The sequence below is a fragment of the Mytilus galloprovincialis genome, chromosome 1, assembly GCF_965363235.1.
Source record: "Mytilus galloprovincialis chromosome 1, xbMytGall1.hap1.1, whole genome shotgun sequence".
NCBI lineage: Eukaryota > Metazoa > Mollusca > Bivalvia > Mytilida > Mytilidae > Mytilus > Mytilus galloprovincialis.
The window spans coordinates 103,346,676-103,366,744 of record NC_134838.1 but is presented as its reverse complement, the minus strand read 5'-3'; the positions used below and the strand labels follow the sequence as shown (position 1 = coordinate 103,366,744).

The following is a 20,069-nucleotide window of genomic DNA, read 5'->3' as shown; positions in this document are numbered from 1 at the left end:
TAAAATGTTGATTTTATTCGTGATAATACACCAACATGCTAAAGTAAACTTAGTAAGGAGTCTGCTGATGAATTTCGGTCAAGTGACTCATTAACTTAAAGGAAAAAAATGTATTAATATGGTCCACAGTGACACTAAATAAAACAAGTAAGCAGCATTACGTGCATTGTTCCATGAAGACACTTCATTTGTGACCAACATGTAAGCGATCGAAGTAGATAATAATTAAACTGTTATTTGTAGCAGTCTTAACAGACATGCACTTATTTGAAACCCCTTTAAACATTTATAACGTTAATTACTTTTTACATGTTAACTTAACCGATATATCATTTCGGTCTAACAAATGATTTTGCTAATAATTCATCAAAGTCCTTCTAAATATCATTGTTTTACATCGATGAATATAATGATTCTATATGTTGTCGATACTTTTATTTTGAAATTGCACAAGATCATTTTTTTCGCGAATTGTAACGTTTATTATATTTATGAAGTGTTTTGATTGAAAGCATATAATCATGGTACCTATGATAACTATTTGATAATCATTGTAGTTGTTATTGGGTTGAACTAGGTTCCATCTCTCCGAGAACTGATAGAACAATACTTTGTGTTTTGTGTGGGGTTTATCGTTGTTGTGCGTCATGCTTATTCTATGAGTCAAATCTTTATTGTCGGTTTTAGTTTGTAACCCGGATTTGTTTTATTTCGATTATTGACTTCTAAACACCTGTATACAATTATTGCCTTTATATGCTCATAGCATCGTAGTCTCAACCCTGTTCCCCAAATGTGACCTACCAAATTAGACTTATCATAGAGTTCGTTCTTATATGAGCAACACGATGAGTGGCACATGTGAAACAGGATTTTCTTATTTTTCCGGAGCACATAAGAGGACCTCTGGTTTTTCCTTGAGTTAATGTTGTTCAGTTTTATTTTTCTATATTGTGTTTTGTATACCGGTGTTTGTCTTTTTATATGTGCCTTTATTGACCATGGCGTTGTCAGTTTATTTTCGACTAATGCATTTGAATGTCCCTATGGTGTAATCCAACTCTTAGTTGTACATGTTGGTTGTTATCTGTAGAACGGATAACGTGTTTATCTTATAAATGTTATCAAATAATTGTATTGTTTTAAGACAGGAATATAGTTATAATTTTATATTCAAATACATGGTGTTTCCATTTAAGTAAGGTAAATACCCTTTTTTTATTATCAGTATCCATAAGGTTATCCCTTTAATAGGTCATTCTATCAACTTCTCTATATTGACTCTTTGAATTCAAGAGTCTATCTTAAATTGAGGGTAAATTATATGGCCTTTCAAATACCGTTTCGATCCCTAACATCACTGAAGAGACTTTTAAAACAAAAATTACACCTTATGTTTGTGGCATAAAATCTTGGCCACAAGTTTATTATTTTCTGTTTAGCATTAAATTTATATTAAGATCCATTTTGTTACATCTTGTGATCAATGTTTTTTTCAATCGCCAATGGCAGGCAGCAGGGTTAAAGAACATCAGTTGTTTTGTTTAAATATACTTCTTCACTTTTTTGGTCTTTTGGAAAATGTTGTTTGTGCTGTATTAAGACCCTTCTTCAACGAAATTTGTTTAACATGTACACGTATAAAAATTACGGTTTTTATCCAACGCAATCATACGTAGTTTTTAATTTAGACTCATTTATAAATATATATATATATATATATATATAGTGTCTAAAAATAGCAACAATCAACATTCAATCTATCTAGGTATGGATAAGTTTGTAAATAAACTGATGCAGTTACTAAATTAAATTATATATATATATATATATTCATTAAATAAAATAATAAAATGAGTAAAAAGTTAACAGTTCCATTCTATCGATTTCATCCTTCCATTGGGACTCTTCAGGATAACTGATGTAGTGTCGCTATAGGCGACGTCGTTGAGGAGGTTTTTATGACGTTCCGCTATTGTTCGTTATTAAAAGTTCTCTGGATTTAATTTCAATCGGAACGTTGTCATAAAATAACTTTCCATCTCTTTTCTATATGCTTCATCCCGTCTACATTTAAAGATAGGCATTATTTGAAAATGCTTTTTACCACAAGTATCAAGATGAGCACTAATTGGCGAATTTCTGTATTGTGGGTGTTTTATTTGTTCTTTGTGAACTCGCACCCGTTCACAGAGGCTATTCCCAGTCTGACCGATATAATTTTCGTGACAACCAGGACATGTGACACAGTAAATAAGATTTGTTGTCTTACAAGTCATACTGGCGTTCACATGAAATTTTTTGCCATCTTTAAATGATTTCATTTTACCCGTTTCTAGGTATTTTGTATCTTGACCGCAAACACCGCATCTTGAATCTCCGCAAGACTTTATTTCAAAGTCACTAACCTTCGGTTCGAACCGAGCTCTGGTTAAGTGTTTCTTTAAGTTTTTAGGTTGCCTTCGGCTGAAGATTAAGTTTCCTTCCGGTATCAATTTTTTCATAGTTTCACTTTCGTGTAGAATCGGGAGGTTTGATTTAATTGTATTAAAAGCGTTTGGTAAATACGGGTCATGTGTACTAACAAACGGTATTTTCTTTAAGTTTTCATCCGTGTCTTTCACTTTCGGTTCCACTTTCGATTAGATCCTCTGGCGACACTACATCAGTTATCCTGAAGAGTCCCAATGGAAGGATGAAATCGATAGAATATATATATATATATATATATATATATATATATATATATATATATATATATATATATATATATATATATACAACTCGTCTAAACATCAACCCAACAATGTTAGATCTGTAAATTTGCTTTCGCAAATTTTTGGTTCTTCCCTCGCCGGGATTCGAACCCATGCTACTGTGATATCGTGACACCAAATCGCCTGCACTGCAGCCGTCCCGCTAGACCACACGACCACATGGGCTCTCAACAAAAGAGCTTTCGCTGGCCGTGTGTTACCTTTCCTCGTCAGTTTTAATCTAGCGGCGTACTACAGTACATGATATATAAGGCATGAAGATGGTATTGTTACAGATCAGCTAAATTATCTATGGTGTCACGATATCACAGTAGCATGGGTTCGAATCCCGGCGAGGGAAGAACCAAAAATTTGCGAAAGCAAATTTACAGATCTAACATTGTTGGGTTGATGTTTAGACGAGTTGTATATACATTATGTACACAGCCATGTATCACCATCATTGATGGCAATCCGATGGATACATCTGTTGTAGAGTTGTCACTGACTCAGACGTACTTATAAATATAATTATTTTCTGTGACTGTATATTACATTAATTTGTAGGATCCTTTACTATAGATAATTTAGCTGATCTGTAACAATAACATCTTCATGCCTTATATATCATGTACTGAGTACGCCGCTAGATTAAAACTGACGAGGAAAGGTAACACACGGCCAGCGAAAGCTCTTATTTTGAGAGCTCAGGTGGTCGTGTGGTCTAGCGGGACGGCTGCAGTGCAGGCGATTTGGTGTCACGATATCACAGTAGCATGGGTTCGAATCCCGGCGAGGGAAGAACCAAAAATTTGCGAAAGCAAATTTACAGATCTAACATTGTTGGGTTGATGTTTAGACGAGTTGTATATACATTATGTACACAGCCATGTATCACCATCATTGATGGCGATCCGATGGATACATCTGTTGTAGAGTTGTCACTGACTCAGACGTACTTATATATATATATATATAATCCCTCTTCCATAAGGTTAACATGTTTAGTGATTTTTGTGTCTGTGTCTTTTCAGAGCAAGATAATGTTATTTTATATCGTCATTGAATCGTTTTTGATTGTTTATTACATTAATTATAGTTTAATGAAAATTGTATTATTTAGAGACTGGTCAAAATAGAAAGAATATATGGCCTATGATAGTCTTGTGTAAGTGGATGCGTGAAAATCCTTAACTTCATAACATATTAACTCACAAAACACATATAACTAAAGCAGGGAAAAACAAGTTTAACACAGAACCAGTTTTGTCAGTGATCCGACGTAGCTCATACCGCCGGTAAATAAAATCCATATTAATTAAAAGGACAAAAGATTTGACATTTGAAAAATTAAAAACGGATTACGAAAAGCTCAATAATGAAGGAGAAGACAGTGGGATGAGCACTTTATAATTAGCAAAGACATGAAATCAACAGAAAGTATTTCATTATTTATAATTATAATAACTAACTTACTGATACGATCAGACATAATTAGTAATGTTAACATCTACGTTCAAATGTTCATATAAGCGAAACCTGTATAACAAATAGCTATATAATGATATGTACTGGCTAGCTTTCATTTGATTCAGCTCACTATCAAACCCTATGGTTTTGTAACTGTGTCATATTACGGTACATTGAAACGTACTTGTTTTTAGTACGATGTCCATTATCACTGAACTAATACATATTTTTCTTTAGGGGCCAGCTAAAGCACGCCTCCGGGTGCAGATTTTCTCGCTGTATTGAGTACCAATTGGTAGTCTTCGTCTTCTAACTGCTCTTTAATCGGGGTGCTGTCCCTTTGACACATTCTTCATTTACATTCTCAATTTTACATCTGTTGTTTTTGGATTTCCTATCGTAAGTTTGTGTCCTCAATAGCTTCAACATCGTAATTTCGCCCTTTTATCATTTTTCATTCGAACGTCACCGATGAGTGATTTGGAGACGACACGCATCATACGATTAATGATGTTGAGTTATAAATGTAATTTTTACACTCTTGGCTATTTATCGATAAATAGATCAATACTTACATTAATAGCTGATAAAAAAGAGAACTAATCGGTTTTAACAGGAGCAAATGCAAAAGTAAGAACAAAACTACGAGACGAAAATGAACGATATATCAATTTATTGATAAATTTTAGTCGACAATCTATCCATAACATAATGATAAAAGCAGCAGTTACAGAAAAAATATCTCGAATGTTACACAGCACTGTGATATAAAAAGTGTAGTGCACCGTAAAAACCGTATTATATCAAAAATGGACCGGAAAATATACACTGATATACATACATAGTCTGTCAATGAAATCTGAAGTTTAGTCTTTAAGTCGTGACTACAATCCCGTTACCTTTTCACGAATGTGATCTACCGAATTAGACTTATTACCGGGTTTGTACTAACATCAGCAACACAAGGATTCCATAAGTGGAGCAGGATGTGCTTGCCCTTCCGGAGCACATGAGATCACCCCTAGATTTTGGTGGGGTATATATTGCCTAGTCTTTAATTTTTAATGTTGTGTTTTGTGTTCTATTTTGTGTCTATTTGTCTTTTTTGTCTTTTAGCGTTGTCAGTTTATTTTCGATTTATGAGTTAATGTCCTTTTAGACTCTTTTGGCCTTCTTTTTTTTGAAGTAAAGTTATAAATTTAGTGGATACACCCTTTGATATTTACCGATCAAGAGATCAGTACTTGAATTAATTACAGCTGATAAAAAAAATGAGAATGGAAAAATAAGAACGATGATAAATGATGAAAATGCATTAATGTAACGATCAATTATTAACTTTCAAACTCGCTCACTGGAACTTTCTACGTTTATCAATAAACTTCTTTTTACATACCAGAAGACCCAATCATTTCGCTTACAAATTAGTTTTTGTTACATTCATCAATAATTTTCCATTTATGATAATTCTCGGATGACATACTCTTGTCTCTGTATCTCTCAATGAAAACCAATAGTTCCATCCTTCATGTTGTTCTTAGACTTAATCAGTAGATCTGAAATGTTACTGAGATTGTTTTGATAATATTCAAAGCTGACAATTAAAAAAAAAAACATCCGTGCAATGGTAAAAACAGTGTTGTAATAAAAGGGGATGTATACGCAAAATCCGATAAAACAGGTCCGAATGCAATTCTCAAACCACTATACCCACCTCCCCCAACCCTCATCCGGCCAAATCCGCCACTAATAAGATTTCTAAAAGATATATTGAATTAATAAATAAGATAAAATTAATCGAGATTAAAAGACTGGTCGAGACAAAATTATAAAATGACAAGACAAGGCATGATACCAATCCAGAATTAAGTTGAAATGGCTTAGTCGAGATTTCTATAATTGTAGGATAAACGAAGCCATAATTAATAATAATTTAATATTAATAAAATACAAATAAAAAGTTGTTACTGCAAACTAATGATCCTGGAACAGCAATATTCTAGTACTCTTGTATTGATTAAACATTACTTATGTTTCTCCCTTTTAAATGTGTTCCTACATTCTTAGTGAGGTAAATGTACCATCATGTCACTAACGTTAAAAAAATCGAGTTTTAAGCAACCTCTAGTTGATCTCAAAACTTATAGACTTCATACTTTTACTTTCCCTCAATTTATTATGATTCATTGCAATCAAGGAACGAAGACTCTAGTAACAATCCTTAAATTGTTGTCCCAATTTGCTTCTTTTTTTATACCAGTTACATTTGCCTGATAAAAAGTAAAATCACAAAAATATTGAAATTCCGAGGAAAATTCAAAACGGAAAGTCCCTAATCAAATGGCAAAATCAAACGACAAAATGCATCAAACGATAAATTGACCCTAAACAATATATAACTAGAGGCTCTCAAGTGCCTGTGTCGCTCACTTGTATTTACTGATGCTTTCGAAAAAAATCATGTAAAATAAGGTTAATCTTAATTAGTAGTATTAGATAGTAGATATTATAATGATATCTAATTAGATAATAACAAAAACTGTAAAATTTCAGTAAAATTACTTACTCAGGGGCAGCAACCCAAACGTCTAAAAATTACAGGGCAGATAAATCTAAATTTGATGAACATTTTTGCTACCTGTAAGATTAGCTCTAAATGCTTTATTTTCAGAGATATAAGCCAAAAAACTCCATTTAACCCCTATCTTCTATTTTTAACCATGTCGGCATTGATGGTTGGGAGACAGGGTCACCGGATACATTTTTTAAACTCAATACCCTGATGATGATTGTAAACAGGTTTGGTTTAATTTGTCTCTGTAGTTTTAGGGGAGAAGATTTATGTAAAAGACTACAAACATTTCGAAAAATTGTTAAAAATTGACTTTCAAAGACAATAACGCCTTAAGGGGTCAATTGACATTCTGACTTATTTGTAGATCTTACTTTGCTGAGCAGTATTGCTGCTTACAGTTTATCTCTATCTATAATAATATTCCAGATAATAACCAAAAACTGCAAAATTTCCAAAAAAATACCAATTATGGTGCAGCAACCTAACAACAGGTTGTCTTATTTCTTTGAAAAATTCAGGGCAGATAAATCTTGTTCTGATAACCAATTTTATCCCATATCAGATTTGCTCTAAATGCTTTTGTTTCAGAAAAGTAAGCCAAAATACATTTTACCACTATGTTCTATGTTTAGCCATGGCGGCTATCTTGGTTTGCGGGATCATCGGACACATTTTTTAAACTAGAAACCCCAATTATCATTGTGGTCAAGTTTGGTTAAATTTGTCCAAGTGGTTTCAGAGGAGAATTTGTTTTTTTTGTAAAAGTTAACGACGACGGATAACGACGGCGACGACGCCAAGTGATGAGAAAAGCTCAACTGGTCCTTCAGTCCATGTGAGCTAAAACAGCTGCGAATGATATCAAAGGGACATTAAAAAGTATAATATAAAGTGCATTGTGGTCAATCAAGGAATTCTAAAGTTACCATTAGGAAACCATTTGTTTTATACACACGAAAGGACATGCAAGCAATTAATATACGCTCCGAATTTTGTTCGGGATAAAAAACGACGTTTAATAAAATAGAGTCTAAATAAACTCAACACTAACAGAAGCTATAACAGCAAAATGAGTAAAAATAAAAAAACACGAATTTGAGTGATATTTGCTTGCAAGGGACATGAGTTTTGATGCTCATATATACAAATGGGTTTTAATACATAATAAGTGAAAAAGCTGTAAGATCATATTAAGATTCTTAGAATATGATAGCTAAGTAGCAAATGTCATTTGATGAAGAAAACATATACGAGTAAATCAGAGTGATAACTCTAAAAGTGTCAAGTGTTTTTTTTATCTCGAATCAAACTTCTTATCTGTAAACCGACAGCAGATTTCCTGAGTTTGCATATACTGACTGACTGCTAAGTAATTCCTTTAGAGCACAATAACAAAACTCAAATTGCTCCTAAAATAAAAGGCAGAAAAGTTTGCTTTTTTTCATTTCAAAAAAACAAAGTAAGTATTCATTTTAAGCATTTTCTTTATAAATTATTTGTTTTTCTTTTCCATATGTAATATTTTGTATTACCTTGACACGGAAGTAATAACATAATTCAATGAAATGAAGATAATAGTTTCATTTTCTATTGATGAAACCTCGAAAATCATAACACAGCTTTGCGAAATGTTCATATTGATCAATTTTCTTGGGATTTTGTTCAGTTTTATTTTGACAGTTATTTTAGACACATTAACATCCGACTGAATGGTACCGGCATATTTCTACGTACGGTTTGAATATACGATCCTCGTTTAAGAGTATGTAGTAATTTTTTAGATGTTTTTGTTGTTTTACTTGATATCAACTAAATTGTCCCATGTACGAGTACCATATATTTTTTTTCAATTTTGTGCAAAACAAATTAACCACCGGCAATTATAAAACAACTTTTAACTTACTTTAACTAGTAGATTCATAACCATAGGGAGTTATTCCTCATGATAGTTTTAGTATACTTTTAAAACTTACAATATTTGACAAAAATTGAGGCCGTCGAGTTTGAATTCGTCTTGCGACTTGTAAAATGTCAATTTCTTCATCTATTTCCATTTTCTCTAAAACTAAGTCCAAAGTGACATATATGCCACATCGCGTACAACCATCCCTAAATAAAAATATGGTTCATAATATTAATTTTAATTATTTCAGCAATACGATTTAAAAATAATAACAACGTGGTAATAGAGACAATTATCGATTTATCAATCAAAATGCTCCAAAAAATTGCTTCAGACTTTGATATACAGTCTATTTGTTCTATTTTTTCTCTGTACTTCCATAACTCTTATAAAAAAAGACTTTTTGGATCACAATGCAACTTTAATCCATTTGCTGAAACAATGGGATACTGCTTTGCAAATAAATACGTACTAACTTAAATAAGAGGAACGAGCAAGTCAGTCAACGTACCATAGAGTAACACATTACAGATAATTTTAAGTATCAATAGTATAACGATTAATAGCTCTTCAATTTGTGTTTGTTGCAACTAGTGTAGTCAGAACTTCTTGCATGAGCTATTATTTTTATTGTCATATAGATTAACAAATATGTCAATTTTTGGCGAAATCCTAAGGGTCTTTTACTTTAAGAAATGATTACCCTAGCTGTATTTTGCAAAACCTTTAAGAAATTTTTTTTTCGATTCTTTGTACTTGATTTGAAATTAAAACGTTGATTTGTTTTCAATCGAGCGACACTGATCAGGTTTTTTTTTTAGATAGAATGCGTGTTTGACGCACAATATTATCACCCTGGGGTGGTACCCCGTGTTCTCGAAGCTATCTTAAAATTAGGACGTGTCCTAAGACCATCTTATGACAAGGCTTGGTCCTAAGTCGTGTTCTCGAAGCTCTCTTAACTTGAGATATATCACATTTTTCGTCCTAATTTTAGGACACCTAATTTGGTGTCTTAAGATCATCATACCTTCATCCTAACTTTGGGCATTCTTTTTTCTCATTTTTTTAGTGAAGATGAACATGGAATGAAACGCACCATCGGTTATTAAAACTCGTTCATCAAGAAATTGTGCATGATTTTAAACTTTGAACTTCGTGTTTTACGATACGATGACACTACGAAATCAATAACCTCATTTAAAAAAAAAAATGTTTTCCAGTTTAAATCACAATCCTTTTTGATATTATTTTACAATTACATTTGAAATCATACATTATATTAAATACATGTAATTATAAAATTTCGAAAACAATTTATTTATTGGTTTCGTCTTTGATAAATTTTTGATTTAAACTTAACTTAAACTATTTATAATTTCGCACATTGGATATGTTTAGGACGTCCTAACATAAGATGCGTCTGAGATAGCTTCGAGACACAACTTAAGAGTGTCCTAAGTTGATCCTAAGTCCATCTTAAAATTGGTCTTATCTATGACTTAGGAACAATCTTATGATACTTTCGAGAACACCACCCCTGCTTTCTTTTCTTAAAGTTGCGCACGTTCTTCAATCGGAATAAACGATATTACTTGAATTTGTTATGCAAATTCAATTTAATAATTCGAGGTTGCGGATGCAGATAATTCCATTTGTAAGTAAAATTGGTTACACGATTTCAATAGATACATATCCCTACAGTAACTCGAACCATCTTATCATGTAAATTGCAACGAGTCGTGATAGCGTACGCAAACAAAGAATAACGGGTTACTCTAGGATACGCGAATGAACTGTTAGTGTTACTCTAGGTAACATGTTTGATAAAACTGTTATATATTTATCTAGCGATGTGTAATAAAATTCCTATATGACCTGAACTTCTTACTCTTGAAAATTATATAATCACCAATTACAGATCTATGATAAAATTGACATATTATGATATTATGATAACTCAAATTATGATAAGTTGGCGTGAATGAAATTGTCAATTTAGGTCAATCTATGGGTGAGTATTACTGTTAAATATTTATATTCTGTTCTGTTGGACATTTTTAATAATAAGAACACTTTGGATTAAGACATTAAACTTTACTTAACATCATTACCTAGCAAATGTGGCACATTCACAGTGACTAATTATCTGTATTGGAGTGAAGATGCATGAGGGGATTAATGATTTCAAATTAAAGTGTGTTCGATTTCGTATCCCAGGCATAGATAACCTAAGCCTTATTCGGTAAAACCTTTTGGAATTTAAGGTCATCAATGCTCATCATTTTTGTACGTGTTTGCTTTTATAACTATTTTGATCTGAGAGTCATTAATGAGTCTTATGTACGAACTGGGCGTCTGGCTTTTTAAGTTATAAGCCTGGTACCTTTTATTACTATTTGAGACATTTTACATAGTTGCACGACTAATACATTCAAATAACACCAGTCTAGGCGAAATATTTTGAAATGAAAACGTACTGAGCCTAAATATTAACAACGAGTTTGTCGATATTGGTATTGACTTTGCACTTATTTCTTTATTTATATAGTTTATTCAGTTGCATTGGTTTGTTTGTATTCTTACACATTCCCATTTCAAAATAGTATTCGAATTCATTAGTGACTTTGATATGTATTATAGTTTCATATTTTCAATATGTTGTATTAAAAACCTGCAAATGATGATTTTGGATTCATTATCTTCACGTGTAGTCCTGGAAATCTCTTCCGTGAAATCAATCATAGTCTTTGTTGAGTTTGGTATCATGTTAGTATCTTCCCAGTCGTTATAAACAAAAACAGTAATAGGTCTTTCTTCTTTCTTGTTCTACAACATATTTTGAAATATAAAAATCCACACATAAATGAGGTCTTTAAAACCACCTACCATACAACCGCTCAGCTAAATGCTATCGTTTCGTAATTATAGTGTAGTGAAATTATAAATATATGTTGGACTCAAATTTATGGTGGGTTCCAAATATATGACAGATTCCTAATCTATGGTAAAGGTGACGTCATGCCATCCCAAAACTATGGCAGATTTTTTACAATCCTAATTTATGGCAAGTTTTGTAATTTCCTAATACATGGCGGATTTTTGTTATTTCCAAATCTATGGCAGATATTGTGCAAATGGAAAACAATGCAATACTTTTTCTATCAATGACTTGTCTCAAACAAGTGGAAATATACGACAATGGAGGATGTTTATAAATATTTGTGAAATATTGTGCCCGTAAAAATGAATATTTTAACACTCATTTGACATTCAATAATGACATATTAAACTAATTTCACATCAATGTGTATATATGTATTCAGTTTTGGATTGATGTGACAAAAAATCAATTCGTATTTCCATTAAACCAAAGCTTCATCCTGGCGGACGAAGGGATAGACCGAAGAACTGACTAGAAATCACAATAAAAAACACGTATAAAAGTAAAAGTCTAGTATCTGTAATAAATGGTTTTAACTTATTTTGATATCTTACAGTGCTGATTAGTTGACTCATTTGTCGATCTTTAACGACTGATCATTTTTCTGTTAGGATTTTCCTCTATTTATCATAGCTTTCGAGATTACAACATAAAAGCAATATTGGTATTAATGCTTTGAAAGAGGCAAACAAATAAACGCTAACAGATTTGATCCAAACTTTCAAATTTTGTATATAATAAATCGTACTTCGGAAATGTAATATTTCAATAGAAAATCAATACATAATTATTAATAATTATCCCCATATCGTGGTAAGAGTATACTATGTTTATTAGCTTATCGATATTACCCATGAACAATGAGGATTGTCAATTTCCCTGTAATTATACCGAATAATAGGCCATGCTTTTTTATTGACTGTTCATGACGTCATAAAACTAAATCCATTGGATATTGGATGTGTACGGATTAATAGTTAAGTCTTAGATGCATGATTTATTTTTTAGTGGTCAGTGGATTTGAACTAGCTGTCAGTAACCGCGAGTACTTTCAGATATGTACTTAGTGTCTTTTTGTTGTTGGGATATAAGTACCCTTCTACGTCCACTCTGTGTAGTATTTGTATTTTTAGCCATTTGAAGAGTTGAGGCTTTTTCGGCTAATTTTTATAGTTCTTGCTTATGTTGTACTGTTACAGCACTGTCCAAGGTTAGGGTGAGGGTTAGAATCCCGCTAACATGTTTAACCCTACCACATTCTGTAAGTATGTGCCTGTCCTAATTCCAGAGACTGTAATTCAGTGGGTGTAGTTTATTTCTGTGTTACACATGTTGATTTTCGTTCATTATTTGTTCATGAATTATGCCGTTAGTTTTATGGTTTGAATTATTTACATTGCCATTTCTGGGCCTTTTGTAACTGACTATGCGGTATGTGCTTTGCATATTTTTGAAGGCCGTATGGTGACCTATAATTGTTTATTTCTGTATCATTTTGTATCGTGTGAAGTTGTCTCATTGACAATCATACCACATATTCTTATATATATTAACAGAAAGATAAGCACAATGATAAATAGACAAGTGCACTTATTTTGGTTTAGTTCGGTTTGATCTGATTGTAGAGAGAAAAACATAAATTAAATTTAGATGAACTACTCATAATTGCAGAAGACTAATTATGTTTTTGTGGGGTTCGTGTTGTTTATTCTTTAGTTTTCGATGTCGTATCATGTGTACTTTTGTTTGTCTTTTTCATTTTTAGCCATGACGTTGTCAGATTATTTTCGATTTATGAGTTGACTGTCCCTTTGGTATCTTTCGTCACTCTTTTACAACCAATAACCTAGTTCAATCTTTCCTTGTTTCAATTCTTTGTTGAAATTCCTTTTATTCACTACACTTGGACATGCAAAAGTCATCTCCAACTAAGAATGAAATGATAGGTTTCATTCATAAAGACTTAGATAATGTCGAATTATTGTCATCAGCATCGATTTGACCTTTTTTTAAACAAAATTAAACTAATCTTTTTTTATAAGAATGTTCCATACAAAACAATATTCCTATATGTATGTATAACTTGCATTTTATCTCATTAAACAAATTTCCTTTATGTCGACCAAATAAGTTGGTAGGAAGATAAGATAATGTTTGCGGTGTATATCAATAATAGAGCAATCCAACGACATAAATGACAGAAAGACATCAATAGATCAGTGTACTAATGTCAACATTCGACAGGTGTGAATATACTGTGTATACTGTGTTAAGATCTGAAAACTCCATAACGATATAACTAAAGACAACCAATGAACTTATAACAATAAGGGTGTGCAGTATCATTGACAATCAACTATATACCAGAATTCAAATAAAGTGAATGTGATAAATTATTAGCAACCATACGACCTGCACCAATAAGAAAAGTAAAAGTAAATTCCGTATAGTCTGCCGTAAAAGGCCCCGACAAGAAAAAATGAAGCATTTCTAATGAGTTAACTAACGGTATACACAGCTACTTTTGCATAGGTACTATTTCTGTACCAAAAATCTGTAGTACTGGAAATCTACTTTTAATATTCAGTACTATTTTGTTACTTTAAAATTATTGTAATATATTAAGGTACCTGTATTTTACCGTACTTAATTTGTACTTGAAATTAAAGTAATACAGATTTGTGGTTGCACGGCTACATTTTCAGCATTTTGATTGTTTGTCTTTTTCAAATCTCATAAAGTTATGATGATCAAACAAGGAAGACTGTGATCAATGTTGGTATTAATTTTGTATCAATATTTTAAGTATAAATCAAGTACTGGAAACTACAAGTACTTAAAAATTACAGTAAAGACATAGTACTTAACATTAAAAGTAAATTTCCTGTACTTAAGATTTTAAGTACAGAAATAGTACCTATGCAAAAGTAGCTGTGTAATCATAAGAAAACAAATTACGAGAAACAGATATGACATACATAAACCAACAATTATAACTGAATTGTGCGTTTCTTAATTCGGACAGGAACATACAGAATGTTGCGGGGTTGGACATGTTTGTAAGTGTTCAACCCTCCCATAACATAGGAACAGCACAGCACAAGAACAAACAAAACAATTCCATTGTAATTAGCTTTACTCAAAAGATAGGTAGGAGGAAACCAACTTATATAAAAATAATGTCGAACTTTTAAAATGTTTGTATTTGTTTGCCATTGCTTTAATGTCAGTAGAAAATGTGTCATGCATATAAGGACGATCGAAATTTGAAGTGACGTGTAAATTATACCTTTTTGTTCAATGGTGTTTGACTTCTTCATTTTTATCGATGTAAAACATTCGTTACAATCTCTTGAAATCTACTGAAGCTCACTCATATTATAAAATTATTATCAAAACAATAACAATAGTTTAAATCTACCTTGTGTCTTAGTGAAATTGTAACTTTATCTTGAAGAGCATTTGACGAAATTCTGCTTATGATGAAATTATCGTTGCTGAATCTGTGGGAAGTACTACTCGGTATGACATCCTTGAAAAGACAAAAGAAACAATACGAGTATGGTTGACGTAATAATTGATCTAGGTTACAAACAGTTTGATAAATTCTGTCGAATTGTATATGTGCGTTCATATTTGCGGTCTGTTTCCCTTTTTGATAACTATTGTAGTTTAATGCATGGTGATCCCTCAATACCCTTATTTTTCTAAGTCTTAAATTACATTATTTAAGAAGATTTCATTGACATAGACGAAACAGTTTTTTAATTGTACTTCCAAATTCCTCTGATTTATTTTCAGATAATACTGTTTTGATTTTAAAATAAAACAACTGTTCTTCAACACTAACTTGATAGTCTTTTCTATACTGTAATACATTGAAAAGTAAAGTACATAAAAATAAAACCAAGGTTTGGAATTAATTATTGGATAAAGACCAAAGATCTAAAAGTTGTTGAGACCCTGTAGACCTGGGATTATTTTGTTCACTACAAATGAAAAATTAATACATAGTAAACAAGGTTTTTCTGCGCAAGGATCTAGAGCCGTGTCATCTCTTGTGAGTATGTTGGTTTTGTACTGCACCATTTTGGGATCTCTATTTGATGTTCGGTTGAATTTTGTATGATTAAAATGATACATGTAGTATAATATGTATGTGTCTTTCTATGTTGTTACACTTAATTTTCATACCAATTCAGCGTGGTCATTTCAATGAAAACCTCTTACTATATCGAAGAAATATGTTTAGATAAAGAGTGTCGAATTTGTTCGTAGAATAAAGAAAAATCCATCTTTCTCAAAAATATGTATAATGTTTACAAACTTGAATACGAAATGACATGGCTAAATCTCATTGCAAAATCGAAAAACATATTTTATATGAAATCTACCTTACGACAGATTCGTCATGAACTTATGTTTATACTGAGGAAAATTTAAGTATATTAGTGTATTCATAGTTTACAGGTTATCTTAAAGTAATTGTGCTTTTTTTTTTTTTTATCTTTTAAGTATTTATAGTTTACCTCAGATAACTCATCTAAAATAACTATGGTTCTGCAATCATTGTCATATACCAGGGACCATAAATCACCAATAGTATTTTGTAATGGGTACTGTGTTACAAAAATATTTCTTCCCTCTCTGAAACTCTACAAAAAAATTTCATGATTGAAGTGTTCAGTACAAAGATTATGATTGAAGGCAGTTTAACGTTTCCAACTAAAATCGGGAAGCAGGAATGCCATCTGGCAATAATGAATTATTTTGAGTCTGTCCTATAAAGGAACAAATTAATGAAACATATGTCCTCCTAAATCTTTATACTTATACAGAGGCTGATGTTTCTTTTAATTAACGTAATTCAGTATATATCATACTATAGGGTGTAAAATTGCTAATAAGCACCAAAAAAAAAATATTTTGTCGGTACTATCTCAAGAAATTTCGACATCCAATTGTCTAAGCATACCAACAACCAAAGAATTCTTAAAAGTGAAACCACCTCTTAAATTCCTGGGTTTTAAGTATGAACGCCAAATATGCGTTCAATTTAGTTCAAAAGGGCATTCTCTATTTTTTCTAAGTCTTCAATATAGTGAAGCCATTAGTCAATATTGATTAGCAGAACAGACTATCACCTCATTTTTTTAATCTGCACAGTTTAAAAACATCATAATTTACATTTATGTATGATAGTGTATTGACTTCTTTCTACAAATAAGGAGATGGAGTTCACATTGCAATGAGACAACCATCAATCCGAGGTCAAATGACATGAATATAAGAATCTTCGTTCAGCGAACAAAATATTCAACAAAACTTAGTAAAAATGAATTTCTCATGTTTTGTTGTCCCAGAAAATTTTAATCTTAAATGTGGGAATGAAAGACAGACAAAACGTACGCTTCGAGTTATATGAATAATTCACTCTGGTCCGTGGACTAGACAAGGTTAGTAGAAACTTGTCCTTTTATTTTAACTTTATGTTCTTCTCATATATGGTATGATGGTATGATACTAAACCCCTAACGGGAAGGATTGTGCCTGATGTTCATATGATGAAATCATAATCTTTTTGTCAGTTTAATTGAAGTCTGGAGCTGGCATGTCAGTTAACTGCTAGTAGACTGTTGTTATTTATGTATCATTGTCATTTTGTTTATTTTCTTTGGTTTCATCTTCTGACATCAGACTCGGACTTCTCTTGAACTGAATTTTAATGTGCGTATTGTTATGCGTTTACTTTTCTACATTGGTTAGAGGTATAGGGGGAGGGTTGTGATCTCACAAACATGTTTAACCCCGCCGCATTTTTGCGCCTGTCCCAAGTCAGGAGCCTCTGACCTTTGTTAGTCTTGTATTATTTTAATTTTAGTTTCTTGTGTACAATTTGGAAATTAGTATGGCGTTCATTATCACTGGACTAGTATATATTTGTTAAGGAGCCAACTGAAGGACGACTCCGGGTGCGGGAATTTCTCGCTACATTGAAGACCTGTTGGTGACCCTCTGCTGTTGTTTTTTATTTGGTCGGGTTGTTGTCTCTTTGACACATTCCCCATTTCCATTCTCAATTTTATTTAATAGGAAGAAAACATTTCTAGGTAAGGACAACTACACACGTGATGACAGTTTATATGTATATATTTGTATAGATTCAATCAAAACAAATAGGTAAATTTCTTATATAAATTAGTGCCCGAGGTATCATTAGCCCAGATTAAATAATAAATTATCCTTAAAAAAAATTAAAGCATCTTAAGAAACTAAGGTTTCAACTACCGGTATATCCGCCAAAATTGAACTTTGAAATATGAAAAGTTGTCTCATTGGCACTCATACCATATATATTCTGACATATATAGTGTTTGTTGTTTTTTTGTCATATAGCTCTTCAAACTGCTATGTTAAATGATGCTCGGTGCTCTGTTTCAAATAAAAAGCTTTTTAAAAAACTTTTTTAAATCGATAGTATATAAATAACTGAACTTGAAAAATGGAAAAAAAAGGAAGGTATGTGTTCTTGTATTCGAGTATTAGAATTTGATGACTTTTTAACTATATGTAATTCAAAATATGCAAATATGAAAATAAATATAAGGATCAAACGGGGAATATTTATAATTGACAGAGATCATCCTTACATATTTTACTTGCATTTATCGTTTTTTGTATAAATGAACACATTATAATATGCGTTAGGGGATAGTCTATGAACACTGAAATAGGAAATTTCAATGCAACATCATGTGTAACGTTCATTTTGATAAGGCAACATCCCCAATTTTCATTGCAACAATTCACAACTGATGCTATTTCAACGTACGCGCAAGCGCAGACGACGTATGTCATAATTTTTATGTATGTTAAATCATTATTTTCTATAAGTTTCATTAGAATGGAGATAACTATATTTTAATTTAAGCTCCGGCAGCACCAATTGGTGATTTGATGGAAGCAAATACTCGTTTTCTGACGCGTCGCCTGTAAACTTAATTTGCGACCATCATATCACCAAGTGATGCCGTTGGAGAAACATATTATACAGTCATCTCCTAAATTTTTCAACTATGTAGCTACCTATGATTCTTCCCACTTAAGTGTTGTGTCATTTACCAAAAGAAAAGTATAAATCTGTTGTACAGTGGTATTAACATTAACTTTTAAGCGTAAACTTACTTGTATCTTCACAGCATTTATGTAATCATTACTAGATCTCCCATACGACATCAAATATGGCCTGTAATCATCATCTTTGAAAAATATAAACACATGTGTATCAAAGTGAATACAGGAGATTGAGTACTATGATCATACCAACGACATGCAGAAATAAAGAATTTCAAACAATAGTTTTGTTCACATGTAAAAGATATATAGAATTTGTTTCTAATTGCCAAAGATCGAACAGTGGCTCATAGCTGCTTACGGCCATATCTTAATAGCTTTGATAGTTAATTGGCATATTGGCAATTAGAAAAAAAGGACACGGTGTTTTTTGAGAAACCCCCGATTCCTCAACTTTATGCTCATACTCTGGTGATGTTTTACAGAGTCTGAGTAGTTGCAACATGCTCTTGAATACCGAAAATTTGGGAAATTGACATCCCATATGCAGATGAAATTGATTCATTACTACTAAGGTGTAGGGAATTGATACTTTCATAATTAAAATCGTCTCGTTTGTCATAGATTCTAGTACTGAGATGGCCGTGTATGTCAAATTCGAGATAAAAGTCTATGAGGCGAAGGAAGCCGTGTCTGTTTATTTAGTTCTAGATCTGTGGGAAAGATTAATAGGACACAATCAGAAAATTTTGGATTGTTAATGGAAAGAACATCATCAATATATCTGAATGGACAATTTAATGACCTGGCTTTTATGATCTTATTGTTTTTGACAAGTGTCTGTAGGAACTCCTATTCATATGCAGATAAGAAGAGGTCGGCAAATAGAAACACACAGTTCGTTCCAATAGGAATGCCGACAGTTTGTCAAAAAAATCTTCCTCCAAGATCAAGAAACATGTCATTGATAGGAAAAACACATACACATTTGAAAAAATTGCATGGGGTGTCAACCAGGGCTCCCCGAAAATGACCGTCAGAAAGGTCTTGGAATGGTTGATGTCGGAATGAGTGTTGCTGACATCGTGGATCGATTTAATGTGCATACGGCAACAGTTTAGAGACTAACAAACAGATATCGACAAATTGCAACTGCACAGGATAGGTCGATATCCCGTAGACTAAAAAAACTATCGCCAAAGGAGGAGCGCTACCTTCGCTTTTCATCAACACGTGACAAGTTTTTTCCGGCCACAAAAGTAGTGCATTGACTAAGGGCAGCTGCTGGTGTGCCTGCCAATCCTTCAATGGTGCACTAAGGGCATGGCTGAGAAATTGATTTTGAAT

At 32.3% G+C, this 20,069-nt stretch overlaps 1 protein-coding gene across 3 annotated transcripts in view; it reads right to left on the bottom strand.

Annotated features, from left to right (window-relative positions):
• Positions 1 to 4,878: 4,878 nt before the first annotated feature.
• The window catches only part of LOC143047985 (uncharacterized), a 291,101-nt gene continuing 275,910 nt past the window's right edge, over positions 4,879 to 20,069 (bottom strand). For all 3 annotated transcript variants that reach the window (XM_076221371.1, XM_076221380.1, XM_076221389.1), the window contains 6 exons: positions 18,834 to 18,907; positions 16,178 to 16,303; positions 15,070 to 15,180; positions 11,379 to 11,533; positions 8,775 to 8,910; positions 4,879 to 8,210 (listed from right to left, as the gene is read on the bottom strand). In XM_076221371.1, coding sequence (XP_076077486.1) covers positions 8,115 to 8,210; positions 8,775 to 8,910; positions 11,379 to 11,533; positions 15,070 to 15,180; positions 16,178 to 16,303; positions 18,834 to 18,907 — 698 coding nt within the window. In that variant the 3' untranslated portion in view covers positions 4,879 to 8,114. The remainder of the gene's footprint in view (positions 8,211 to 8,774; positions 8,911 to 11,378; positions 11,534 to 15,069; positions 15,181 to 16,177; positions 16,304 to 18,833; positions 18,908 to 20,069) is intronic.